The sequence below is a fragment of the Urocampus carinirostris genome, chromosome 4 (assembly GCF_059441175.1).
Source record: "Urocampus carinirostris isolate Australia breed hairy pipefish chromosome 4, RoL_Ucar_1.0, whole genome shotgun sequence".
Lineage (NCBI taxonomy): Eukaryota > Metazoa > Chordata > Actinopteri > Syngnathiformes > Syngnathidae > Urocampus > Urocampus carinirostris.
The window spans coordinates 36,022,016-36,044,693 of NC_142352.1; the positions used below are offsets into that span (position 1 = coordinate 36,022,016).

General features: G+C 39.1%; 2 protein-coding genes and 1 pseudogene across 5 annotated transcripts in view; 1 reads left to right on the forward strand and 2 right to left on the reverse strand.

Annotated features, from left to right (window-relative positions):
* tub (TUB bipartite transcription factor) overlaps positions 1–6,663 on the forward strand; it is a 110,336-nt gene extending 103,673 nt beyond the window's left edge. For all 4 annotated transcript variants that reach the window (XM_088334380.1, XM_088334381.1, XM_088334382.1 and 1 more), the window contains exon 12: positions 4,682–6,663. In XM_088334380.1, the coding sequence (XP_088190506.1) occupies positions 4,682–4,815 (134 nt within the window). In that variant the 3' untranslated portion in view covers positions 4,816–6,663. The remainder of the gene's footprint in view (positions 1–4,681) is intronic.
* Positions 6,664–7,501: 838 nt separating this feature from the next.
* Positions 7,502–7,743, reverse strand: LOC148367447 (U2 spliceosomal RNA; annotated as a pseudogene).
* Positions 7,744–11,733: 3,990 nt separating this feature from the next.
* On the reverse strand, positions 11,734–22,308 carry ric3a (RIC3 acetylcholine receptor chaperone a). The gene is made up of 6 exons (XM_088334379.1): positions 22,075–22,308; positions 18,635–18,849; positions 18,469–18,538; positions 17,009–17,102; positions 16,729–16,886; positions 11,734–14,962 (listed from the first exon to the last, which is right to left on the reverse strand). Exons 1-6 carry the CDS (start codon positions 22,190–22,192, stop codon positions 14,169–14,171), a joined length of 1,449 nt encoding a protein of 482 aa, XP_088190505.1. The 5' UTR covers positions 22,193–22,308; the 3' UTR covers positions 11,734–14,168.
* Positions 22,309–22,678: the final 370 nt, after the last annotated feature.

Genomic DNA, 22,678 nt, shown 5'->3' on the forward strand with positions numbered 1-22,678 from the left:
GATAATTAGTACAAAAAAAGTATCTAAAAATCTACTGCCACCTACTGATATGGATGAGTGACAGTTCCTCGTCTAAAGATTGCAAAAATACTGAATAATGGCCTGAATTTTTTGGAAAGATAAAATTGGGCAAATTCCAGCGGCACACTAGACAAGGTCTCACAGTACACTAGTGTGCCCTGGCACACTGGTTGAAAAACACTGGTATAATTGACCAATTTATCTTCCACTATTCTTGTTCATCAATCAACTAAAAAATGAAAGGGGACAACAAGTGGAAAGGCCTGTAGCCATCCATGACTTGCCTCAAGAATTAACCGGAATCAACTATTCTTCATAAACAATGAACTACAATCAAAAACAATTGATATGGACAGCTACCATACCATTCATCAATGATATCTTGTTGCAGAAAATATAAAAACTTGAAATAACAGCAGCAAAGCAGAAGGCACGCGCGCACATGCACACACATGCACACACACACACGCTTCTTTAAAATAATCGCCATCAGTAAATGGTTTTCTGTGCTTTGCTATTCAGTGAACAATGTGATAACTTGTGTTTTCAGCAGTGACAAAGGTTTTCAGGGTCTGTGTTTGTTTGCCGTACCTGGACACAGCGCGTTTTAATGTCTCCGCCTTGAATTGATGTTCATGTTTCGTCTCGTAATGACGTTTAACACTTGATGCGTGAGGTACAACGCTCTCGGGGCTTAATGCACAAAACAGCACGGTCATTTTTTGCAAAAAGCCCCAGTCATCTGTCCACGCTGGCTGGAAAGAATGCAATGTTTTCGCTTGAGGAGCCGTCATGATTCGTTCATTTGTCGCGCGCGTGTGTTTTGTTGGCTGGGTTAAAACACGGATCTCTCCTCTGCGAGGCACTGCGCAAACACACACTGACACAAAACCCACATAAAGCCTTTAAAACACACGGCGCGCAACTGAAAATGTCTAAATTTCAGGTAAAAATGCGCATTTTTAAAGTATAATCATTATTATTTTGCCACTGCTGACACGCGTGTAATAGGTTCCCGACCCCTGGTCTATTTTCTTAATGTCAAGTCATTTTTATTTCTATAGCCCTTAATCACAAGGAGTCTCAAAGGGCTGCACAGACCACAGACTATTGCAAACTACAGGCTATTATTACACCATCCCCCGATCTAAAACTTACATGAGGGCAAGGAAAAAACGCTAAACGCTCAGCATGAGGAAACTGAAGAAACTTTGAGAAGGGACCTCATTACTTGAGGTAATCCCTACTTCCAGGATGACCAAGCTGCAACAGATGTTGCAATGCCAAACAATAACATTAAAAACAAAGTATAAAATAAGCAAAACAATATAAAATAAAAATAAAAAATAAAACAAAAAGGATGACCAATAACCAATGACTATTTCACAGAGCTCCTAGTTAGGGACCTGTAAGCTGTTTATTACTCAAACTAGTGACTAATGTGCTTGTCGTTTTGCTTAGTTTTGCCTCCCACTTCTCTTGCTTAACTGTATTTTTGATTTAATCCAATTTGCATCAGTTCAGTCTTTGAAAAAATTTAACAGACTTAAAATGCACAAACATGAAATTAAAGTGCAACTACTGAGATATACTGTATATGTATTGCACAAAAAACACTGCGTTTGTTGTCTTCTTTGGGCTTCAAGATAATGATATCCATATCTCATACGATATTAGCTGTATCTGCGTGTTGAAATGCCCAACATGTCGAAACAAACTATCAGTCTTTATCCGTGGAGTGTAATAGCGTGTCAGGTTGTCACGAATCAGACAGACGAGGACCACACTTGCATCACGTTAAGAAAGTTTATTTAGGGATGGGGAAATGGGAGAGAATGTCCGTGTGTGTGTGTGTTCCCCAGTGGCTGAGTGGGGTTGGGGGTCGTAGGAGGAGATGGGTCCGGGCTCACTCACCACGAGTCTGGAAGACCGGTGCAGAAGAGAAGGCAGAAGGGTCAAACAGGTCCAGGTTCAGGTTCAGTGTCAAAAGCGCAGACACACAGGTTCCGGGTGTAGGCTTTGCAGACGATCTGACAAAGGTAGGTTGTAAGGCAGGGCTTTAAATACAGAGCTTGATTGGCAGGGAATTTAAAACAGCTGGTGGCAAACAAAAACAGACAGGTGGAACAAATCAGGGTGCAGTGACAGAGCAAGGAGATTATTGGTGCTGGTTACCGTTAGAGAGAGAGCTCATGACACAAGTCACATTTGTAGGGCATTATTGCTTGCTACTGTTAATGAGTCTAGTTAACCCTCTGACCCCCGAGACCCACTGATCAATCGTCCACGACCCACCTTTTAGTCGCTATCCACCAGTTGAGAAACACTTCTCTATTATACACTGAAACCAAAGACCAAACCCTTTATACAGGCTCAAACATTTTTTAACAAATAAAAAAGCCGTGTAAACGTTCTTAATTTACTTTATGTATTTATTTATTTGCTATATCGTCAAATAATAATAAGTGGGGAGACTGTTTAACCAATCAGAATGCAGAACACAATGCATGATGCAAATCTGTGAAGTAGCGAAACAGTGAAAGGTAAACCGTGTTATAGAGAGAGATTACAGTAAAGTAACGGTTGAGTGGGGTACTTCAAAAGTGTAATTTGATACAGCTACTATTGAAAAATGTAAAATGTAATCAGTAGCGTTATCCGAATACCACAATATTGCAGTCGTGTAAGTTGATTTTTTTTCACTTATTTTTAGATTACTCCGATGCATGATATAAATAAATGTAACTGTTTCTTGAAAGTGAAGTCTTAAAGTTACAGAGCTTAAAGGCATAACTTGCACTTTGTGGTAATGTTGTTCCCCTTTTCAGCTGGATGTACAAAATTGTAAAGATATTTCCACCCAGTAAAACATTTTCATTGGAAGCTATGCCAGCAACTACTCTTTACGAAGTGTCATTGTGGTGCGTGCACGTCTATGGAGTTTGCCATCATGTATGAACATAAAGTAAAACATTCTCACAATATAACAATACAGTGATCGCATAGTGCATTTTATGTAATAATGGACCAAAAAGAAATCCATAAAGAAGACAATCAATAACATTTACTAAATGAAACTGCCCTGCAATATGCACGCAAATAATCAGCCTTATGGAACTGCAGGCTCGCACCACTTTGACAAAATGAGTGCTCCGTAGAATGAGAAAGAAAATACAGAGAAAAGTTATTTTACCTGACAAACGTGCAGTGGTAGATGTGTTTTGCAATCTGCATAACCGAAACGGATGTCACTACGATGCACGCATGCATGTTGTGTGTGAACCTCATCTCTCTCTGTTTCTCAGGTGTATAGGTAAGATCTTAAGTCCGGGACAGGCCCCGTCTCATAATTCGGGTCAGGCCTAAAATATCAATCATTACATTCAGTTTCGGGCTTCTCGCTCACTGCCTTTTATTTCTAATCCACCTGTCAGTGTTCTTTGTTTCTTTTTCTTTGCCTTAAGGACGTACTTCTGTTGTGGTTTATGGTCTGAAAAACACTCCTGAGTCCTCACAAATAAAAGGTGGAAAGTTGGATTTGCTTCGGGCTTGGTCCCTCAAATCAAGTTAATTGGTCGAGCTCGGGCTGCGTCGGGCTTTAATGCCCGCGGGCTGGGTCGGGCTGGGTCGGGCTGGGTCGGGCTGGATCTTGTTAGGCCGGATTATACCACTACTCTAGTGTCAGTGATTGAATTTATGATAAACACACTTTGTCTCACGGCACATTATGTATATGAAAATATATTTTGAAATAAAACTAATCCTGCAAAGTCATTTTTATTTCAACTAACTATAACTGATTTTGATTAAGTGTTTTCTGTAACCGTAACAGAATACTATTAATTTTTTTGTATTGTAATCACGCAACGCCGTTACATGTATTCTGTTACTCCCCAAGACTCAGTAATGCTGAATTTCAGTAAAAATAACTACTGTATTTTTCGGATCATAAAACGCTCCAGGATTATATGTCGACCTAGCCAAAAAAAATGCTTGATTAAGTAGGAAAAATATATGTAAATTGCACTGGAGTAAAAGCCGCATTTTGTGGGGGTCTTATTTGATCAAATAAAACACTAAAAACATACATCTCGTCTTGAAAGACAATTTAAAATTAAAATAGAATAGATAACAACAGGCTGAATGAGTTTACATTACATTACATTACATTACTTACATTACTTACATTACATGACTGACATGCCTGATCAGTAATGACAAAAATGATGTAACATATTAAGAGTTATTCAGATAACGTGAGCATAAGGAACATGCTACCAAGTTAACCAAACTATCAGAATTGTTCCAGATCACCAGTTCCAATGAAATCTTCATCCTCTGTGTCACTTTTAAACAACTTCCCCAACTCGTCAATGTTAAAATCAGCAACACATGTCTAGAGCCTCCTCTTGTGGTTTAGGGTGTAAATAACATGTGAAATTATATTGTAAAGTGATACCAATCTGAAACACAAGGTTTAGTGGGAAAATAACATGTGAAATGATAAAATAATGTGTAATAATTTTACACATAAGTCGCACCAGAGCATAATTTGCACTTCCGGCCAAAATATTGAAAAACTGCATTTATAATCAATTAAAAATACGGTACTAAAAATGGTCACGTTGATGATATTTGTTGTTGTTGTCTTTTTTTTCAGCCGACTACATCGTGATGCAGTTTGGCCGCGTGGCAGAGGACGTGTTCACCATGGACTATAACTACCCAATGTGTGCCCTTCAAGCCTTTGCCATTGCCCTCTCCAGCTTTGACAGCAAGTTAGCGTGCGAGTAAACGCCAACCTAAAGAGTTGTTCGCCCTATGTGTGGTCTCAACAAGGGCTGTTCATGTATCACCTGGGCTGATCCAAATTCCTAAACACTAAGAACCTGGACATCTGGCATATCACAAAATATTTTGTGGGCCTCAAGATCTGCGCGGATGTGTATGCGTGGCAGGAAAGATACTCAAAGATACTCAGCAAAGGGCATCAAGCACAAAGAGTAATCCACTTTTTAAAAGAATTATTTGCTATGTAAACGTGTCGGGGTGTGTGTACATTCGACAGAAGCACTGTTCCTTTTATGTACTAGCTAGAGCGTTAAACATGGTGACTAATGTGACTAATTGCATATTTGTACATTTTGGGAGATGGCTACATTTTATGTACCTGACAAGAGAATAACACCCCAAGGTTAAAGAAAAAACATTCCAAAGCATGAAAACTTATACAGTCCTCAGACTCAAAATAACATGCATGTCAAAAGCTATTTATTTTATTATTTATGTATTTATTACACATTTTGTTCTTCTCTGGACAGCGTTGGCTCTGTGGAACTGCCAGCACATGACGACCAAGCATCACAAAACAATGGGACTGGATCAGGGCGAGGGCATTTTACGTTGTGCTGCTGTGTACCGTACAATATCCTGTCACTGGGTCACATACGTGAATGTATAGAATGGTGCACTTTAATTTCAAGCCAGTCATGGATGATATGAAGCTGTAAATGGTTTCTTGTGCCTTGGAACGCCAAACTGCAGTGTGGATTTTTTGGCTGTAAAGTAAGCCCTTGGCAGTTCTCTTAAAGTGCATGTGCACCGGGAAAAAAAGTGAAAGGATTATTTTTTGTATGAAGCGATAAATTTTACTCAGACATGACATGGTGAGTGACGTGCACTGACATTTGAGGGGCAAGTGCTTGATTTCCTTAGTAAACAGTCGATAAACAGTAATCCCTTGCTGTATTGCGGTTTATTTGCTTCGCAGATTTTCATCGTGCATTGTGTCCTGCATTCTGATTGGCTAAATGGCTGCCCTACCCCTTTTCTCCAAGTCTGCCCGTGGGTCAATGATATTGCGGTCTGAGTTGTACACATACACAAAACTGCTTGACGTGCCTAAATTGTATGCACAAATATTTTCAATTGTCAACTTTCTCGATGAGACATCATTTCAAAATGCTCTGGACCCACAAAATCACTAACAGGCAGAAGCAAATGCCGTCTAAACATGTTCTGGAGCCACCTGCAAGTCATTGGCACTCCCTAGTGACTTCCTGGCACCTTTCCAAAAATGTTTGATAATGGAAAAATATGTAGTTTATGTATGGCAAACCAGGACACTTTCTTAACATTTTCCAATGAATATAGATCAATAAATTGTGTGTTTTCTAATCAGGCTTATTCATAGGGCTTTTATTGTGGCGGCTCCAGACATACTTTTTTAAAAACTATTATTATTTTTATGTTCAATATGTAATTTTCTGTAACGTCCACGTTTCGACATAGCAGTATAATATATAGTGGATCACCATTATCTTAAAATTATGTGACAGTTAAATAAAAACGTTTATAAAGTACTTTTGTTTAACAAATACTTGAGAAAATGGGTTTGTTCTGGAGTATTTAATAAATACAAAAATAAATTAACTAATAAATAAAGGCTTTGACTATCGCGGGTGTTTTTGGAACCCAACCTCTGCGAAAAAAAAGATTATTGTGTAAAGCATTTCATATGGACACGTTGACTTTATTTGTAAATTCAGTCATGTTTTTTTCGACATTTTACACATTGTGATTACAGATAAACATTTTTGAATTAAAATGTGTGAGTATCTTAATAAATCTTAAAACTTGGAACAGGATGGTGTCATTTTAAACATCAGAACCTTTTGCACAATCATGGAAAAGTTTGTTTATCTTTTTTCTTTGAAAATATTGACAAAAAAGTAGACATTATGCACAATTTTGCAACTTTTCCAAAAGACCTTACTCGTCCTGTTTCATTTCACTAAAATGTTCTAACAACTGTAAAAACAAAACTTTTCAAAATAGCACTTTAATTGAGAGCGGGCAAGGTGCAGAAACGCTAGCACCACCTAGTATCTACCTGTGCACGCCACTGAACATTGATCTAGATTTGAAAGAGCAGTGTGTATTATTTGTCCACTAGATGTCACTGTATTGTATCGTGCATTCAAAAAAGGAGTGCTAAAAGCACAAGCAAGATTACATACTATGGAGACTCAAAGTGACCACACTATTTTTCTTCTGATTATTTTGTCAAGCCTTTCTTTAGGTTTTTTGTCTTTGGGTACCTGTAGTAGCAAGATGATAAAGTGAGGCTCATGTCAAATTAATACAAATTTCTCGATCTACAAGTATTTAGAAAATATAAATGTGTTTGATAGTTCATGTCTTTTAATTTTCATTTACCATAAATTCCGGACTATAGAGCGCACCTGATTATAAGCCGCACCCACCATTTTCTAGGTGATCTGGCACTTTTGTACTTACACAAGCCGCACCCATGTACCACAAGTTTAACCCAAACCAGGCTGTAAGTTCCACGTTTGTAACTTTATCCTTGATCAATTATCCGTTATCGGCCAAATCATATTACGGTACAAAGCCAAGGGGCCGAGACACTTGCTCTCAGCCAAGGGGCTGAGTCAAGGTACTAGCCACAGGGCCAAGTAGCGAATGCACCGTTCCCGGAGGTACTACAATACCGGGCCGATGCGTGGAGTGGACAGAGCAAGCTCTTATTCCATCTCCCAATTGCAAAAATCAAACTTATAGTTCCGAAACAGGGTTAACCGACACATGCCGTTAAAGTTGGAATCCCACAGTCCGCACAATCCACTCGTGCCGAAACCGTTAGTCTATAACTACACAGATAGTACACAATTCTAGAACCACAGATGGCATCACAAATAGAAAATGATACCCGTAATTAACGTATGATGCAGACTTGTAACGTCCGGGTCCCGTCGAAAGTAATCCAAGGAAACAAAATGTATATTTCCAAAGTTAAGGGTGGGAAAAATATACTGGACTGTCTCAGAAAATTAGAATATTGTGATAAAGTTCTTTATTTTCTGTAATGCAATTAAAAAAACAAAAATGTCATACATTCTGGATTCATTACACATCAACTGAACTATTTCAAGCCTTTTATGATTTGAATATTGCTGATTTTGGCTTACAGCTGAAAAAAACTCAAAAATCCTATCTCAAAATATTAGAATACTTCCTCAGACCAAGTAAAAAAAATAATTTCATAACAGCAAAACTAAATCAAACATTTGAAAATGTCCATTGATGCACTCAGTACTTGGTTGGGAATCCTTTTGCATGGATTACTGCATCAATCCGGCGTGGCATGGAGGCAATCAGCCTGTGGCATTGCTGAGGTGTTATTGATGCCCAGGATGCTTCGATAGCAGCCTTCAGCTCATTTGTATTTGTAGGTCTGGTGTCTTTCATCTTCTTCTTAACTATACCCCACAAATTCTCGATGGGGTTCAGGTCAGGGGAATTAGCAGGCCAATCAAGGACAGTGATGCCATGGTCAGTGCACCAGTTACTGGTGGTTTTGGCACTGTGGGCAGGTGCCAGATCATGCTGGAAAATGAAATCCTCATCTCCATAGAGCTTTTCAGCAGATGGAAGCATGTAGTGCTCTAAAATCTCTTGGTACACAGTTGCATTTACTCTGGACTTGATGAAACACAGTGGACCAACACCAGCAGCTGACATGGCTCCCCAAACCATTGCTGACTGTGGGAACTTCACACTGGATTTCAAGCAACTTGGATTTTGCTCCTCTCCAGCCTTTCTCCAGACTCTGGCGCCTTGACTTCCAAATGAAATGCAAAACTTGCTTTCGTCTGAAAAGAGGACTTTGGACCACTCTGCAACTGTCCAGTGCTTCTTCTCCATAGCCCAAGTCAGACGCTTCTTCCGTTGTCTTGAGTTCAGAAGTGGCTTGACCATGGGAATACGGCTATTGTAGCCCATTTCCCGGACACGTCTGTGAACTGTGGCTTTTGATACCTGGACTCCAGCTTCAGCCCACTGTCTTTGAAGCTCCCTCAAATTCTGGAAGCGGCTCTTCTTCACAATTTTGTTAAGGCTGCGGTCATCTCTCTTGGTTGTGCAGCGTTTCCGGCCACATTTTTCCCTTCCAACAGACTTTTTGTGGATATGCTTTGAAACTGCACTCTGTGAACAGCCTGCTCTTTGAGAAATTTCTTTTTGTGTCTTACCCTCCTGATGGAGGGTATCAATGATGGTCCTCTGGACAGCAGTCAGATCAGCAGTGATTTAGTTTACTGAACCAAGCTGAGTGTTTTTAAGGCTCAGGAAACCCTCGCAAGGTGTTTCGAGTTAATTAGATGATTCAGGTGATTAGTTGAATAGCCTACTTGTATACTTTTTCATGATATTCTAATATTTTGAGATAGGATTTTTGAGTTTTCTTAAGCTGTAAGCCAAATTCAGCAATATTAAAATAATAAAAGGCTTGAAATAGTTCAGTTGATGTGTAATGAATCCAGAATGTATGACATTTTTGTTTTTTTAATTGCATTACAGAAAATAAAGAACTTTATCACAATATTCTAATTTTCTGAGACAGTCCAGTATATCCACTATTGTCCGCTGCACAACAGACAGATCTACCGGTAACTCAGCTTTACCCCAATTCCCATCAGCCCGCGTTTGCTCCGCTCCTTCCTTCTGATTAGAACACATAACAGAATAAATCCCTAAAATAAATACACTACAAAAATATACAGTTGCAAATACATATTATACATGGTTACACATATTTATGAAGAAAGACGGTACACCGAGAGAGTTTTCAAAGCTTTAATAATAATAATATAACTTTCATCCCAAGCTGTGCCTTTGAAAGGTACCAACACGCTAGTAGGATCACGCTCGCAATGTATCAAACGTGCCTGTTAAAAATAAGCATCCCGTAAATGTGAAATTCACGGATGATCGTCCTCAACTTCCTCCTAATAATTATCCCATCAATGGCGTCTTCCTCATTATCGGAGTGTACCTTGATTTTACAGACAATGAATTCTTAAACTTAGAGGTTGCAGTCTTTCTTGGCGCACATATTCTACTGGTCTTAATCTTACCTTTTATACTCCAGCGCCGCTGGTGGCCGTTAGAAAAATTCCTTAAATTGGCCGCTTTACTGAATAAGCCGCAGGGTTGAACATTTGGGAAAAAAGTAGCGGCTTATAGTCCGGAATTTACGGTAAATCGATATTGATTTTTTAATGGAGTATTTTTACCACTACGAGACACTAAATAATACACACTGTCTCTTTAATGTTTGATGTCTGAAACATGGCCTCAAAACTTCTATTTAAGTCTCAAAAATTTTCTATTTTCATGTGACAGTTGGCTATATTCCTCATCCAAAAACGACTCTGTTTCTATAGAAACCTTTAGAGCAGATGCTTGTTGATGGGTGAGACTTCTTTTTCCCGAGTTTTGTACAGTAAGAAAAAAAGTCAATGAAGGCAAAGAACAATCTCCGCTACCACGATTGTTAGTGTAGTTTACGGGGAAATTTATCAGATGTGCTATTCTTGTACTTGATTTTGGATTTCTACTGCAAAAATGTTGATACTTGCTGTGAAGTATGCTTTTCGGTATGTGTTCAGTACGCCCCGCTTCTCTCACTTTTGTTTGTAGTACTTGTGATGATGTACTGTGAATGCCATATGTATGACTTTTGTTATGGTATAGACATTTTGATTATTCGTGGTAAAAAAGGAAAACAAATAAAACTTCAGTATAATAATTTTTTATTTCATCTTCTTTTTTAAGCTCTTAAAAAAACACAAGTACAGTGGTGCTTTTAAGTTTACATATCCTGGGGATGGGTTGATGAAGACGAATATTATCAAGCTTATAAAGAGCGTATTCAAGTGACAGGCAGTCAGGGGAGGCAGGGGAGGCTCTGCCTCATGAAAATATAATAATTAAGATACCGGTATATTAAATTGGAGGACTGTGTGCCCCGTGTAAGGGGATGATATTAAGACCACGACCATTGATTTTGATTTGACGCCCTTGCTCGGGGCCAATATATGTAGAAAAGAGTATTACTATTAAGCTCACAGCAATTTAAGTGCACCAACCTGGAAATGTTTGTCACATTGGTTGGCCTTTGTCTAGAAAAATGAAAGATTAGGCTTTAAAATTGAAGGAGTCTTCCAAACTAGACTTTAAATCAAAGCAGGAGACAAGCAAGTTTTGAATCTTTTCATTCGTAAGAAGCGACCCATGGTCTACACTTAGCAGTGGCGGGCTACGGATTTTACACCTGGGACTTTAGCTTCAGTCTAGATTAGTGATGTGTGGTTGGCAAACAAATTGGCTCCATAAGCCAGCTCTTGAAAGTGAAATTGCATAATTTATTTGTGAGAACTTGGGTAGAGGAGCAGTGACTCTACAACCCTGGCCTCTGGCGCGAGCCAGCAGTCCGCTCGGAGAGGCAGCAACGCGGACCGTGCGAGAGGGGAACAGGGGGTGCGTGAAGCCTGTCTTTTGTAACGAAATCAAAGTGTAAAAAAAAGACTATAAAAGAGACAAAGAGCAATGCCAGATGGATAATAAAAGGAAAAAAGGCAACGAGATAGAAGGCCCAACTCCAACGTACCAACCGGGCCCAAAATTGGGATATGGGTTGGCTTGGGCTAGGTCTTATGATCTTACCTCTTGGCTGAAAGTTGCCTTTCCCGCTTGTAAAAGGCTTGCTCGCTGCAGAGTCACACATTTTATATTCCATGTACAGCTAGGTCTCTTTGAGTTTAATGGTTGTTGGCGCAATCACTTTGGTGTATTACTGCCCCCTATTTAATAAGTATTAATGGACAAAACACAATCAACACCAATTGATTCAGATACTTTTTAGGCCAGTAGAGAAGGCCTTGCAGGCCTTCACAGCTCACTACCTTTATTTATAAATACAAGTCAGATAATACATTTTAAAAGTATTTTTTTCTATGCTGCTGTTTCCTTTACCATTGTCAATTTATAAGCACAATCATATGGTGAGCTAAAGACTTACTGCACATAAAACAGACAACAAACAATTTAGAGCATCTTGGCATTATTTAAACTAATTCGGGGTTACTACAAAATGATACAACTCAGGTAAAAGTAAAAGTATTTAATAAAAAGATTATCTCAAGAATGAGTATGGTAGCTGAATATAATACTCAAGTACTGCACAATTACTAGAGCAGTCAGATTTATTTCAAACAGTATGATGAGTTGAATGAAAGATGTGCAAATTCTGGCTTTTAGTTTAAGGGGTGTGTGAGCCACTGAACTTGTATTTTAACGAGTTTTACATAATAAAGTTATTAAATAATGTAGTGGATTTCTGATTTATTAAATCTCAAAGAAAATGTCATCATAGGCAGAAAAAACACATACAGAATCCTTCATTTTTTATATGCTAACATTGTTAAATTTAATCAAACAGTTAATAATTGTAATATATAGCTGGAATGAGTATCTAAATATTGTTTCACTAGCCAAAGATAACTCATTTACAGGCTGCATTTAATTTATGATAAACGACAGGAAAATTAACTGCTCTAGTTTGGACCAATCTTTTGAAGTAAGCAATGTACACAAAACCTACGAGTTTATTATGTTTAAATAAAATGTGCATATGCGGTTTTGGGACCATAAAGAAGAAGGATGTTGGCCGACCCTGGCAAAAGACAGCCTCCATGCAGCACTAATTAAAGCGCAAAACTATATTGTTTTAATAAACAAACATAGCAAGTAATTGCGCCAGGGTCGGCAAAAGTCACTCCTCCTGCACCCGAGTCCTCAACGAGTCCCATAAATACGTAAATCCTCAAACTACAACTACTCGGCTAAGTTTTTTTATTAATAAAAAAAAAGTTGTTTCAGCTTTAATTAGTGCTGTCTAGAGCTAAAGCTTTAATGCTATCATTTAGAGTTAAAGATTACATTTAAAATTGTCTTTATAGTCATTAATAACAATGTAGTTAAGATTGTTTGCAACAAGATTAGAGATGGTGCTCTAGCATTAACATAAAATAAAGACTTAAAAGAGAAACATAAGGTAAAAGAATTCCATGGATAAATAGGCAAAATGTATAACAAGGTAATGCTTGGAGTTACAATAGTGTGATGATAAATAGTGCATCATAACAGTAGTGCAATAACATTAAGCATCTACAAAAAATCACCCAAAAGTAGAAAATAGACATGAGAACCCATTTTTTAATGCAACTGACAAGATACATATTTTTCACAGTCCTGTGCGATTTTTTTTAGAGTTGTATTGGCCACGAGGATGGAACCTGTTTCTGAGCCTGTAAGTACTTGTTTTAAAGGACCTGTACCGGTTAGCAGAGGGCAACAGGTCAAAAAGGTGGTAGGGTGAGAAGAGTATTTTATAATGTCGTTCAAAGTGCTTTAAACTTGATTTAACTCAAGATTTCATTCCGCTGTTTAACTCCAAGAGTGCTTCAAATGTAAGTGATCTTAAGCTTGAAGTCACCTTTAAATCTTTACCACTAGTAAAGTTTTCTCTCTTAACAGTACAAACACTCCGGTACAAAAATGTCATTTATTTTAACCATGTCTTTGAAGGCTAAGGGTATGCGTCTAATATCTCCTATCCCTCTAAGAGTAATGTATTTTACAGGGTGTTCCAAAAGTCTTGGGAACCTTCTGACATTGAATATCTCAGAAACTATTGAGGATATAAAAACAGATCTGGTAAATTGAGAATGATTGTACTCTCAATTTGAATTTCTCAATGTTTAATGTGAACAGTATTGGTCGCACGACATACATTAAGCCAATAGTCAAATTCTTGCCAAATGCATGCCAGCATTTCATTGCCAATTGTTGCAACAACTTCTGTTATGTGTACTTTACTGTCTTGTGCTTTGCTGAATAGAGCTGTCTTCGGACCATTCTTGCAACGGTCAATGGTGAGGCAATGCAATGCTGGGATGCATTTGGCAGGTTTTTGATGTGTGTTGTGTGACCAATGGTGCTTATATTGAACATCTTTGAAAATTGAGATTACAAGGGTGCAGAATTTACCAGATGTGTTTTTGGATCTTCAATGGTTACTGAGATAATCAAAGTCAAAATATGCCCAATTCTTTGGGAACCGTGTACAGTACGTGTAAGTCTCCTGAGACAACTCTCTCTGTTGGAGCCCACACATCATACAATTGGCATCACTCTTTGAAGTTTGAAAACATGTGTTATGATAATCAGATGACGCAATTGTCCTTCAACTCCAGAGCATTACTGAATACCTGCACATTCACTTAAAATTCCAAGTGCTCTGTGGGACTTGAAGGGTAAGACTTTGTCTCCCTCCTGTTCCGCATCCGCAGCCCACTGACCTCGTTTGGAATGTCAAGGCGGACATCTCTGTCCCTCTCTGCAATCGCCAACATAGCCAAATATTCGTTTCCTTCGTACTCCACCTCTTCCTCTGGGTTAAGACAACCCACACCACTAAACTGAAGCCTTTCCGCCTCGGTTACAGGATCTTCCTCATCGGCTTCGTCCTCCTCTTCCACCTCTGTGCCATCGTCTTCCTCCACACCTTCCTCCTTTTGCTCCTCCTTCTCTTCAAAAGTATCCTCTTTTGGGTAGTGAAATATATCTCTGTGGTCATTAAAACTAATATGCTTCTTTCCTGCTAACTGACCTTGTATCGTGTTGAATACCTGCAGACCTAACCTTTCGTGCTGTGTGTTTGTTGATGCTCGGGATGTGAGTTGATCCAGCAAAAGTCTTTTCTCAGCTTCAGCTTCCTCCTCCACTTCTTCTTCTGCCATTTCCTCTTTCTCAGCCACCTCTTGCTCTTCTTCCTTTCCCTCCTTCTCCATATCATCCACTACATTTTCCATATCCTCACCCTCTTCTTCTTCGTCTTCATCCTCTTCTTCCACGACAGAAAGTTTGCGTGCGACGATCTCTTCCACCTCCTGATCCATTTGCTCCGCCAGGGCCTCCGCGGTGGGCTGCCGGACGGGCACATTAGGGGGCATATGTTCAGGTTCGCATATGTTATCAGGTTCTTCATACTCTGGGTAGGTTTCCTCTGGATAGCCTGTGAAAATACAGTTTGATTCCTATGTAAAGTGTTCCTCCCAACAGTGCATGTATCACACTGCTTATCGTTATAATGTATTTGAAGTCTTTGCCAGGGTTTGTAGGGCACACATAATTTATATGCTGTCAAATTATTGTCAAATTGTAAAACTCTATAGAACAGAGGTGGGCACTCTGGTCCTCGAGGGCCTCGTGTTTCACTTCTACAAATGAGTTGATACGAATGATCAGCTCATCAGCAAGCTGGCAGAAGTTTCATATCATCTCATTAGCTGCACCGCTTATCCTCAGTAGGGTCGCGGGGGTGCTGGAGCCCATCCCAGCAATCATCAGGCAGTGGGCAGGGGACACCCTGAACTGGTTGCCAGCCAATCGCAAGGCACACGGGGCAGACAACTCACTCGCTCAGTCCCACCTAGGTACAATTTCCTGAAATCCATGTCTTTGGAATGTGGGAGGAAACCGGAGTGCCCGGAGGAAACCCACACAAGCACGGGGAGAACATAAAAACTCCGCACAGTAAGGCCGGTAGCTGGATTTGAATCCACGCAGGAGGTTCCCACGACCTCAGAACTGTGCCGCACGCGCACTAACCACTGCCCCGCCGTGCTGCCTGGAAGAAGTTTGTTAAAGGGAATCAAAAAGACTATTTTTTTTTTTCAATTAGGCACAGAACGTGTAATGATTTCTCCTCAGTTATGCAGGTATGTTGCAAAATATTCAAAATGCTTAAAAAATGTTTTTGGCTCATTTCTTCTAGAGCTGTGACATAATAGGATGAACACAAAACGTTTTAACTGGCAAAATCCATTAACACAACATATGAGGTAGCTCTTGAAACAGACTTCGATTGTAGTGATGAGCGATTGCATACTGTACATCTAATTTCTACTTGGAGAAATTGCAAATTTGCTTACCCTGTCGTTAGAGGACTTGTAACTGTTTTGTCTTAGTTGCGTGCTTTGAATATATATATAATATATATATATATATATATATATATATATATATATATATATATATATGCCCTGCGATTGGCTGGCAACCAGTTCGGGGTGTCCCCTGCCCACTGCCCGATGATTGCTGGGATGGGCTCCAGCACCCCCGCGACCCTACTGAGGATAAGCGGTGCAGCTGATGAGATGAGATGAGATGAGATGAGATGAGATATATATATATATATATATATATATATATATATATATATATATATATATATATATATATATGTATAGTCGTTAGCATGTGGCCCAGCTCTGAGGTCATAGGATCAAATCTACCTGTGTGGAGTTTGCATGTTTTCCCTGTGCTTGCATGGGTTTCCTCCGGGCACTCCGGTTTCCTCCCACATTCCGAAAACATGCATGTCAGGTTAATTGGCTGGTCCAAATTGTCCCTAGGTGTGAATGAGCGAGTGAGTTGTCTGTCCCTGTGTGCCCCGCGACTAGCTGGCTACCAGTAGCTGCCCAAAAATAGCAGATATTTGTGTGTATTTTCTGCATGTTTTAGAATTTTGATAAACCTTTGATCTTGGTGATAGGTAAGAGAAACTGCCAGAAATATGCAGGACATGCGGCCATTGAATACCAGGTGGCCCAATATTAAGAAAAATGGTTTATATTTTTCTATTGATACACATTAACTTCACCCAACATGTTGTTCTGTCCTGAAGAAATCTATCAGAACATGCACTCAGGGTACACAAAGATAGAAGTCCTTGGAAATTGGAAGACGGTAAAGCTAGGCCGAGGGACTTGTATGTACCTTCCCAGTCTTCTGTGTAAGGGACTTCCTCTGCTTCCATCTCCGGGGAGGCTCCTTCCACTCGGCCCTCTTGCATCACCTCGGCGATTTGCCTCAGCTGCCTGAGGAGTTTCTCTTCCTTTTTCGTTGGAGTCGACTTACTCTTTTTGCGTCTGCCACTGTGGGGCAGCAAAGGAGCAAATCAAAGTCCGCACACTAAGGAGCAATTTGACTGAAAATTGCATTAGATGGCTTCAAACCTTTACTGTTGCACATTGCTTGGCTATATAGTTTCTTATACCTCCCAGAGTTGCAGGTGTTTCTTGAGACAATCCCCGCCATGATCCTTTCTGACTGAAGAATTTGCTCTTGGAGTCTGGCAAGCTCGTCAGTTCCTTAAGGCAACACACGTTTACCATAAATTCTGTGTTCAGGTTTGCATGTTTAAATCTAAGCTTAAAAATCACTTCTACTCTATAGCATATGAATAACCTACTCTTCTCTTCGGCTCCAGAGCAGGGGAATGTATAATAATATTCTGAAAAATAGTCTGTGTAATATAGTGTAATAATCTGTGAAGGCCTTTGAGACTCTTCGTGATTTAGGGCTATACAAATAAAAATGACTTGACTTGACTCCATTGAGTTAGTGTATGTTGTTCCTATAGAAGCTACGATTGTGCAATAAATGTGTTTAGTTTGCAATAGTCTGTGATGATTAAGGGCTATACAAATAAACAAGACTTGACAAGCGCTTAAGACAGTGCTTCTCAATTATTTTGTGTCACATGAATGCTTAATATTATTTATATTTGAAGCTTAATAAGTAAAATGAAAAGTGGTTACATGTCACTATTTGACATGGTTTCCTGTGTCTGAACATTTTGTTTATCAATACATTTGGAATAAAAAGCAGTTTTGTCTCAAAAATGCATCCAGAATCTAATTGTAGACTCGGAAATCTCCATCTTGTCTTTTTTTTTAAATATGAATTTTGTGATGAATAAAGGGCTAAAACATTTCCTCACATGCGATGTGTGTGATTTTTGCAAGACATTAATTGTAACCAGTGGCCGGCCGCTTATTTTACACATAGGCCTTCAGAACCAATCTGAATTACTGAAGTATCATTCGCGAACGAACTAGCTTCATGAGCTGGCTCCTGGAAGTAAAACTTATTTTATTTGTAATGACTCAGGTGGTGATTTGGGCCGACCCCACTTCTGCAGCACGCCCCGTTTGCTGGCGAGCACTTGGGGAGCAGGTAACAGACTGCGTGAGAAGGGGTCTTTGAAGGGCCCCATGCTGTGTGTAAGTGACGTACCTGAAGCCTAAGTTAAACGAGACTGTTCAAACAGAGACAAAAAAGAACAATGACGGGTGGATAAAAAAACTAGAAAATAAAAAATGTCAGTGAGAGAGAAGCTCAGGCTGACCTGAACGGACATCCCTGATTGGCTAAACCAACGGCTTTTTTGAAGTACACTGCCTTCAGGCCTCTGGGTAGATTTCTGAGCTTAGCAACAACTAATGGCTGAAATATGATTGGTTAAATGCTCAAAATATGGAAGTACACACCTGGAAGCAGGCAACCCGAGAGAAGCAATAAAAGGAACAATTTGGATTTAATCAGTATTTATGGAAAAATATAATCAACATCACATGATCCCGATTATTTTAGGCCAGAAGAGAAGGCTTTACACTTTTTGCAACACGTTTTTGTACAGCCCCTCACACACATGAGTAACTCATACCAACTTACCCATATACTTCCCCATGTTGATAGTCGAAATGTACTTTCCTGATTTTACGTTCTTGTCCTTGCAAGTCAACTGTCAACAGAAACGCTAATTATACTCAAGGCCCCATTGTCGTGGAAAATCAAAAACAATCATCATATTATTGTTAATAACAACACCATTACAAACCTTGTGGATGATATACAGGATATAAAGAAGAATCCCGAATCCATAAATGGGTATGACTTGCGCCATCAGGTTGTTCTTTTTCGCACGTCCAATACTTCGTACTTTGGCATTGGCCTCAGCATTGTACGCCAAGGAGTGTAACGGGTTTACACCCCACTGCTCAGGGTCCTCGTAGGACACCTGATGCAAACCCGGAGGGTGGAACCCTGGTCCAACTACACGAAAACAACATGTGGACAAAAAAAAAATCCAATATATTAGTGTTTCTCCACCTTTTTGAGACAGGTCACACTTTTTTTTTTCATTGTAAAATCTTGGGGCCAAACATCCGTCCAAAATGTTTAAAATTTAATTTCTGGCACCAGATCTATGTTGTTGTTTTTGAAACTTTACATTTTCATGTCGCCTTAATTAACAGTAAAACGTTTTTCTCATCCTATGAGGTAACTGTGGCTCTCGAGGTAATACTGTACATGCTGTTCATTTTTTCTATAAAGATTTAGCTGTAATTTTGGATTCTTCTTAATATTTAAAATGTTTTTGAAGTTTTGCCAAAAGTTTAGCTTGTTTTTTTTCCTGGAAAGATAACAAAAATAATAATTGAAATGAGAAAACTTATCTGCCAGTTAACCAATTTTATTTCATTCAAACTTTTTTTTTTTCAGTAAAAATGAGATAATTGAAATGAGTGGCATTGTGATTCAGGTTTTTACTTAGTTTGATTTATCTTTTGTTTTTTGCACTGAAATATTTAACAACTTCATCAAAAAAATAAGTTATTGAATATAAAGTAATCCCTTGCAAGAGAAATTTGAGCGCAAAGAAATGCTGATCACCACCAGGTGCTCCATGAATTGTTATCGGGTTCGGGAAGAGACTGAGGCGGCACAGAGAGAGAAAGCAATAGCAGGGCTGCAGGTCTGGCCTACTGTTGCGGCTACGTAACAAGTCACCGCTGCCAAGCCAGTATCTCACCAACGCCAGATCCATGTTTTTATTTCTAGCTTTATAGTTGTTATTTTGTCGGTTGGGTTGACTGCTTGGATCCTTTAACAACTAACCAATCCAACTAACAAAATAACAACTATAGAACTACATAGTTGTTACATGGTTGTTATTTTGTTACAGTCATTTATGTTGTATGTTACTAATACCTGATTAATTAATTAATGTTTCTACCTTACAGGTTTTGACTATCGCTGGACTTTTTTGTAACACAACCCCAAGAAAAACAAGGGATTACAGTGGGACCTCGCTACTTCGCGGTTCCACGTTCGCGGGTTCAGAGCTTTGTAGGTCTAAAAAATAATAATAATAATAAAATGAAATAATTAAAAAAAAAAGAACAACTTTTTTTTTTTTTTTTAAGCATTTTTGAAGGGGCGTCGCTACTTCGTGGTTCCACGTTCACAGGTTCAGAGCTATGCAGGTCCAAAAAATAATAATTAAAAAAAAAAAAAAAAAAACTTAAAAAAAAAAAAAAAAAAAAAGCATTTTTGAAGGGGCGTCGCTACTTCGCAGATTCTCACTTTTCGCGGGTGGTTTTGGTCCCCATTAACCGTGATAACCGTAATTTTACTGTACTGTATTTCTCTATAATACATAATGAACAGACAATTAGTAAAACAAATCTTGTGCCACCAGCCGATATGGATGAATGTTACAGGTACTTGTATAATTACTGGAAGAAGGCAAAGATAATGGATGAAGGACCGTTTCTTTCATGCGGCACACTAGACAAGGTCTCATGGAACATTAGTTTGCCCTGGCACACTGGTTGAAAAACACCGAAATAGATAAGTAGTACTGACAATAAAACATGTTTTATTAAAACACAAAATATGTGTCTACTGTAAATTAATGCATAGACTAGAATAATTTTGGGGTCATTATATTTATTTAGCTTTTACACTGATCTGGTATTGCTACAGGACTCAAAGACTACAGTGGTACTTACATTGACTATTTATTGCAAAAACCAAAAAGGAACACTTGAACACAGTAAAATTTACATTCAGGGGTATGGATATATACAGTGCTTTACAACAGTATTGCCCCCCCCAAGAACTTTTTGACATATTGCCACATTTCAGGCTTAAACTTATGGATAAAAACACTCAAAATATTTTCTATGAATGTGAGACACAATCATGAGAAGAAACCAATTTTATTGATCAATTCATCCTGTGCTAACAAATACAAATGTGAAAAGTAGGAATTGCAAAAATATTGCCCCCTGTTCTGTCACGTGTGCTTTTCCATTGTCAAACACTTTTGCTCCAGAGCAGGTTCATTGGCTGCTTTATTGAGTGCGAAGTCCAATTTGTTGGCAATAGAAAGCATCTTTCTCTGCATTTTGTCACGGTTGCTATGGCGCCCCACTGGCGCCAGCTGCGGCTCGTTTACAGATTGGCATCCCTTCTATTTAAGCTCAGTGCTCTCACTCACCCTTTGTCAGTCCGTCAACAAAGCTCTGCACCCGCTAGACGTGGGTTTTGACTCCGCCTGGTTTCCCGTTTGTGTATCCTGTCCGGTTTTGATCCCGTCTGTTTCGTCCTGTTTTGATTTCAGTCTCCAGTGTCTGGTATCGTGCCCGTCATTCTCGACCTGTCTGATATCTGTCTCTAGTCTCCTGTATTTGTTATCAATCCTTTCAATCCCGCCTGTCCGGTATCGACATCATCTGTCCGGTATCGGCTCGTGTAACTGTTATCGATCTCGTCGGTCTCTTGCTTTCTGTTGTTCCATGCCAGACTTCTGTCTTTCCTCTTTCGCCCAGCGATCACCGAATCACTGGTGTTTTGTGTTAACATGCATGACTGCCACATTTCCCGTAAAATAAAAGCTTGTGTGAGAAACGTCACACATTTGGATTCTCCTCCTATTCTGGATCTTAACACTTTTTGGTACTTTTGCGGCCATTTATTGACATGATGGGTTTTAGAGAGAGTTCATTTGCGCATACAAAATGTAAGTTCTTCAAGCTCTATTTACTTATGTGTACAACTCATATCGCAACATTGTTGATGCGCTGTCTAACAAGTAGGGAGACTGTTTGGCTAATCAGAGTGCAGAACACAATGCATGATGAACAAAAAAACGCTATACTTAATCCGTGATACAGCAAGGGATTAGTGTACTGTACTCTGTTTTTTACCCCTAATGTACTGTATGTGGGTCATAAGTGTTATATAATAATTATTACAAATGTATGGGAAAAAAAGCATTGAGACACAAAGATTACACAAACATAAAGGACAAAAAAGGAAGACATATTTGTCAGTTGGTGGCATTATTTGAAATCATTAAAAATATCACCAAAGTAAATATTCACATATTTTACCATATCAGTCTCTTTTTGTTTAGCTCAAAAAAATGATCCGCTCAAGTGGAATTTACCATTTGGCGTCAACAACAACAAATATGAGGAATCTCCTTACCCTGTGGCAGCCCCGTTTCCTTTTTGCTTCTTGGTAAAAGCATCCTGGGCAAGAATAGAGACATGCACAGGACAGAACATGATATCAGAGTCACTTTCTGACAGGTCGTGATGGACATGCTGCCAAACGCCGTGACAGCCGCTCGTTGACTTCCCTGAATCAGTCAATCCCGTGTTCTCTGATGTCCTTGCTTATCTGGGGATGTCCTGCTCTGATTAAAGCAGATTATAAAAGCAGCCTTCTATGCTTGTATGAAATATTATCAACTAATCCCCAGAGAGGGACACAACTGTTCATCTTCAGGACCGTGTTGCCCTTTTTTTGTGGAGCCGTTTGACAATGACTTACAAAGACACCCTCAAATAAAAAACATTAAAATGAATAAAGAAAACGTTCATGTTTATTTTTTTCTTTATTTATAAATATATTGTATATCTTGTGTTGTGTTGTACACAAACATTAGTTGGTTATTTTTGAGTGGTATATTTGAATATGTAAATCAGTTTGTTTTTATTCTACTCATCGGTTGCGTACTGTACTTTATTTTCCTAGTGTTTATAACATGACGCATGTATGTAGCGCGTGACCTGTAAAAGCTCCCTGA

Bases quoted from the DNA above. Each gene is read 5' to 3' on its own strand.
- ric3a (XM_088334379.1), bottom strand. From the start codon at position 22,192: ATGTCCATCACGACCTGTCAGAAAGTGACTCTGATATCATGTTCTGTC. The intron at 18,850-22,074 runs GTAAGGAGATTC...GTTTTCGTGTAG, and splicing joins GGAAACGGGGCTGCCACAGG to TTGGACCAGGGTTCCACCCT. The intron at 18,539-18,634 runs GTTTGTAATGGT...TTCTGTTGACAG, and splicing joins TCCTGTATATCATCCACAAG to TTGACTTGCAAGGACAAGAA.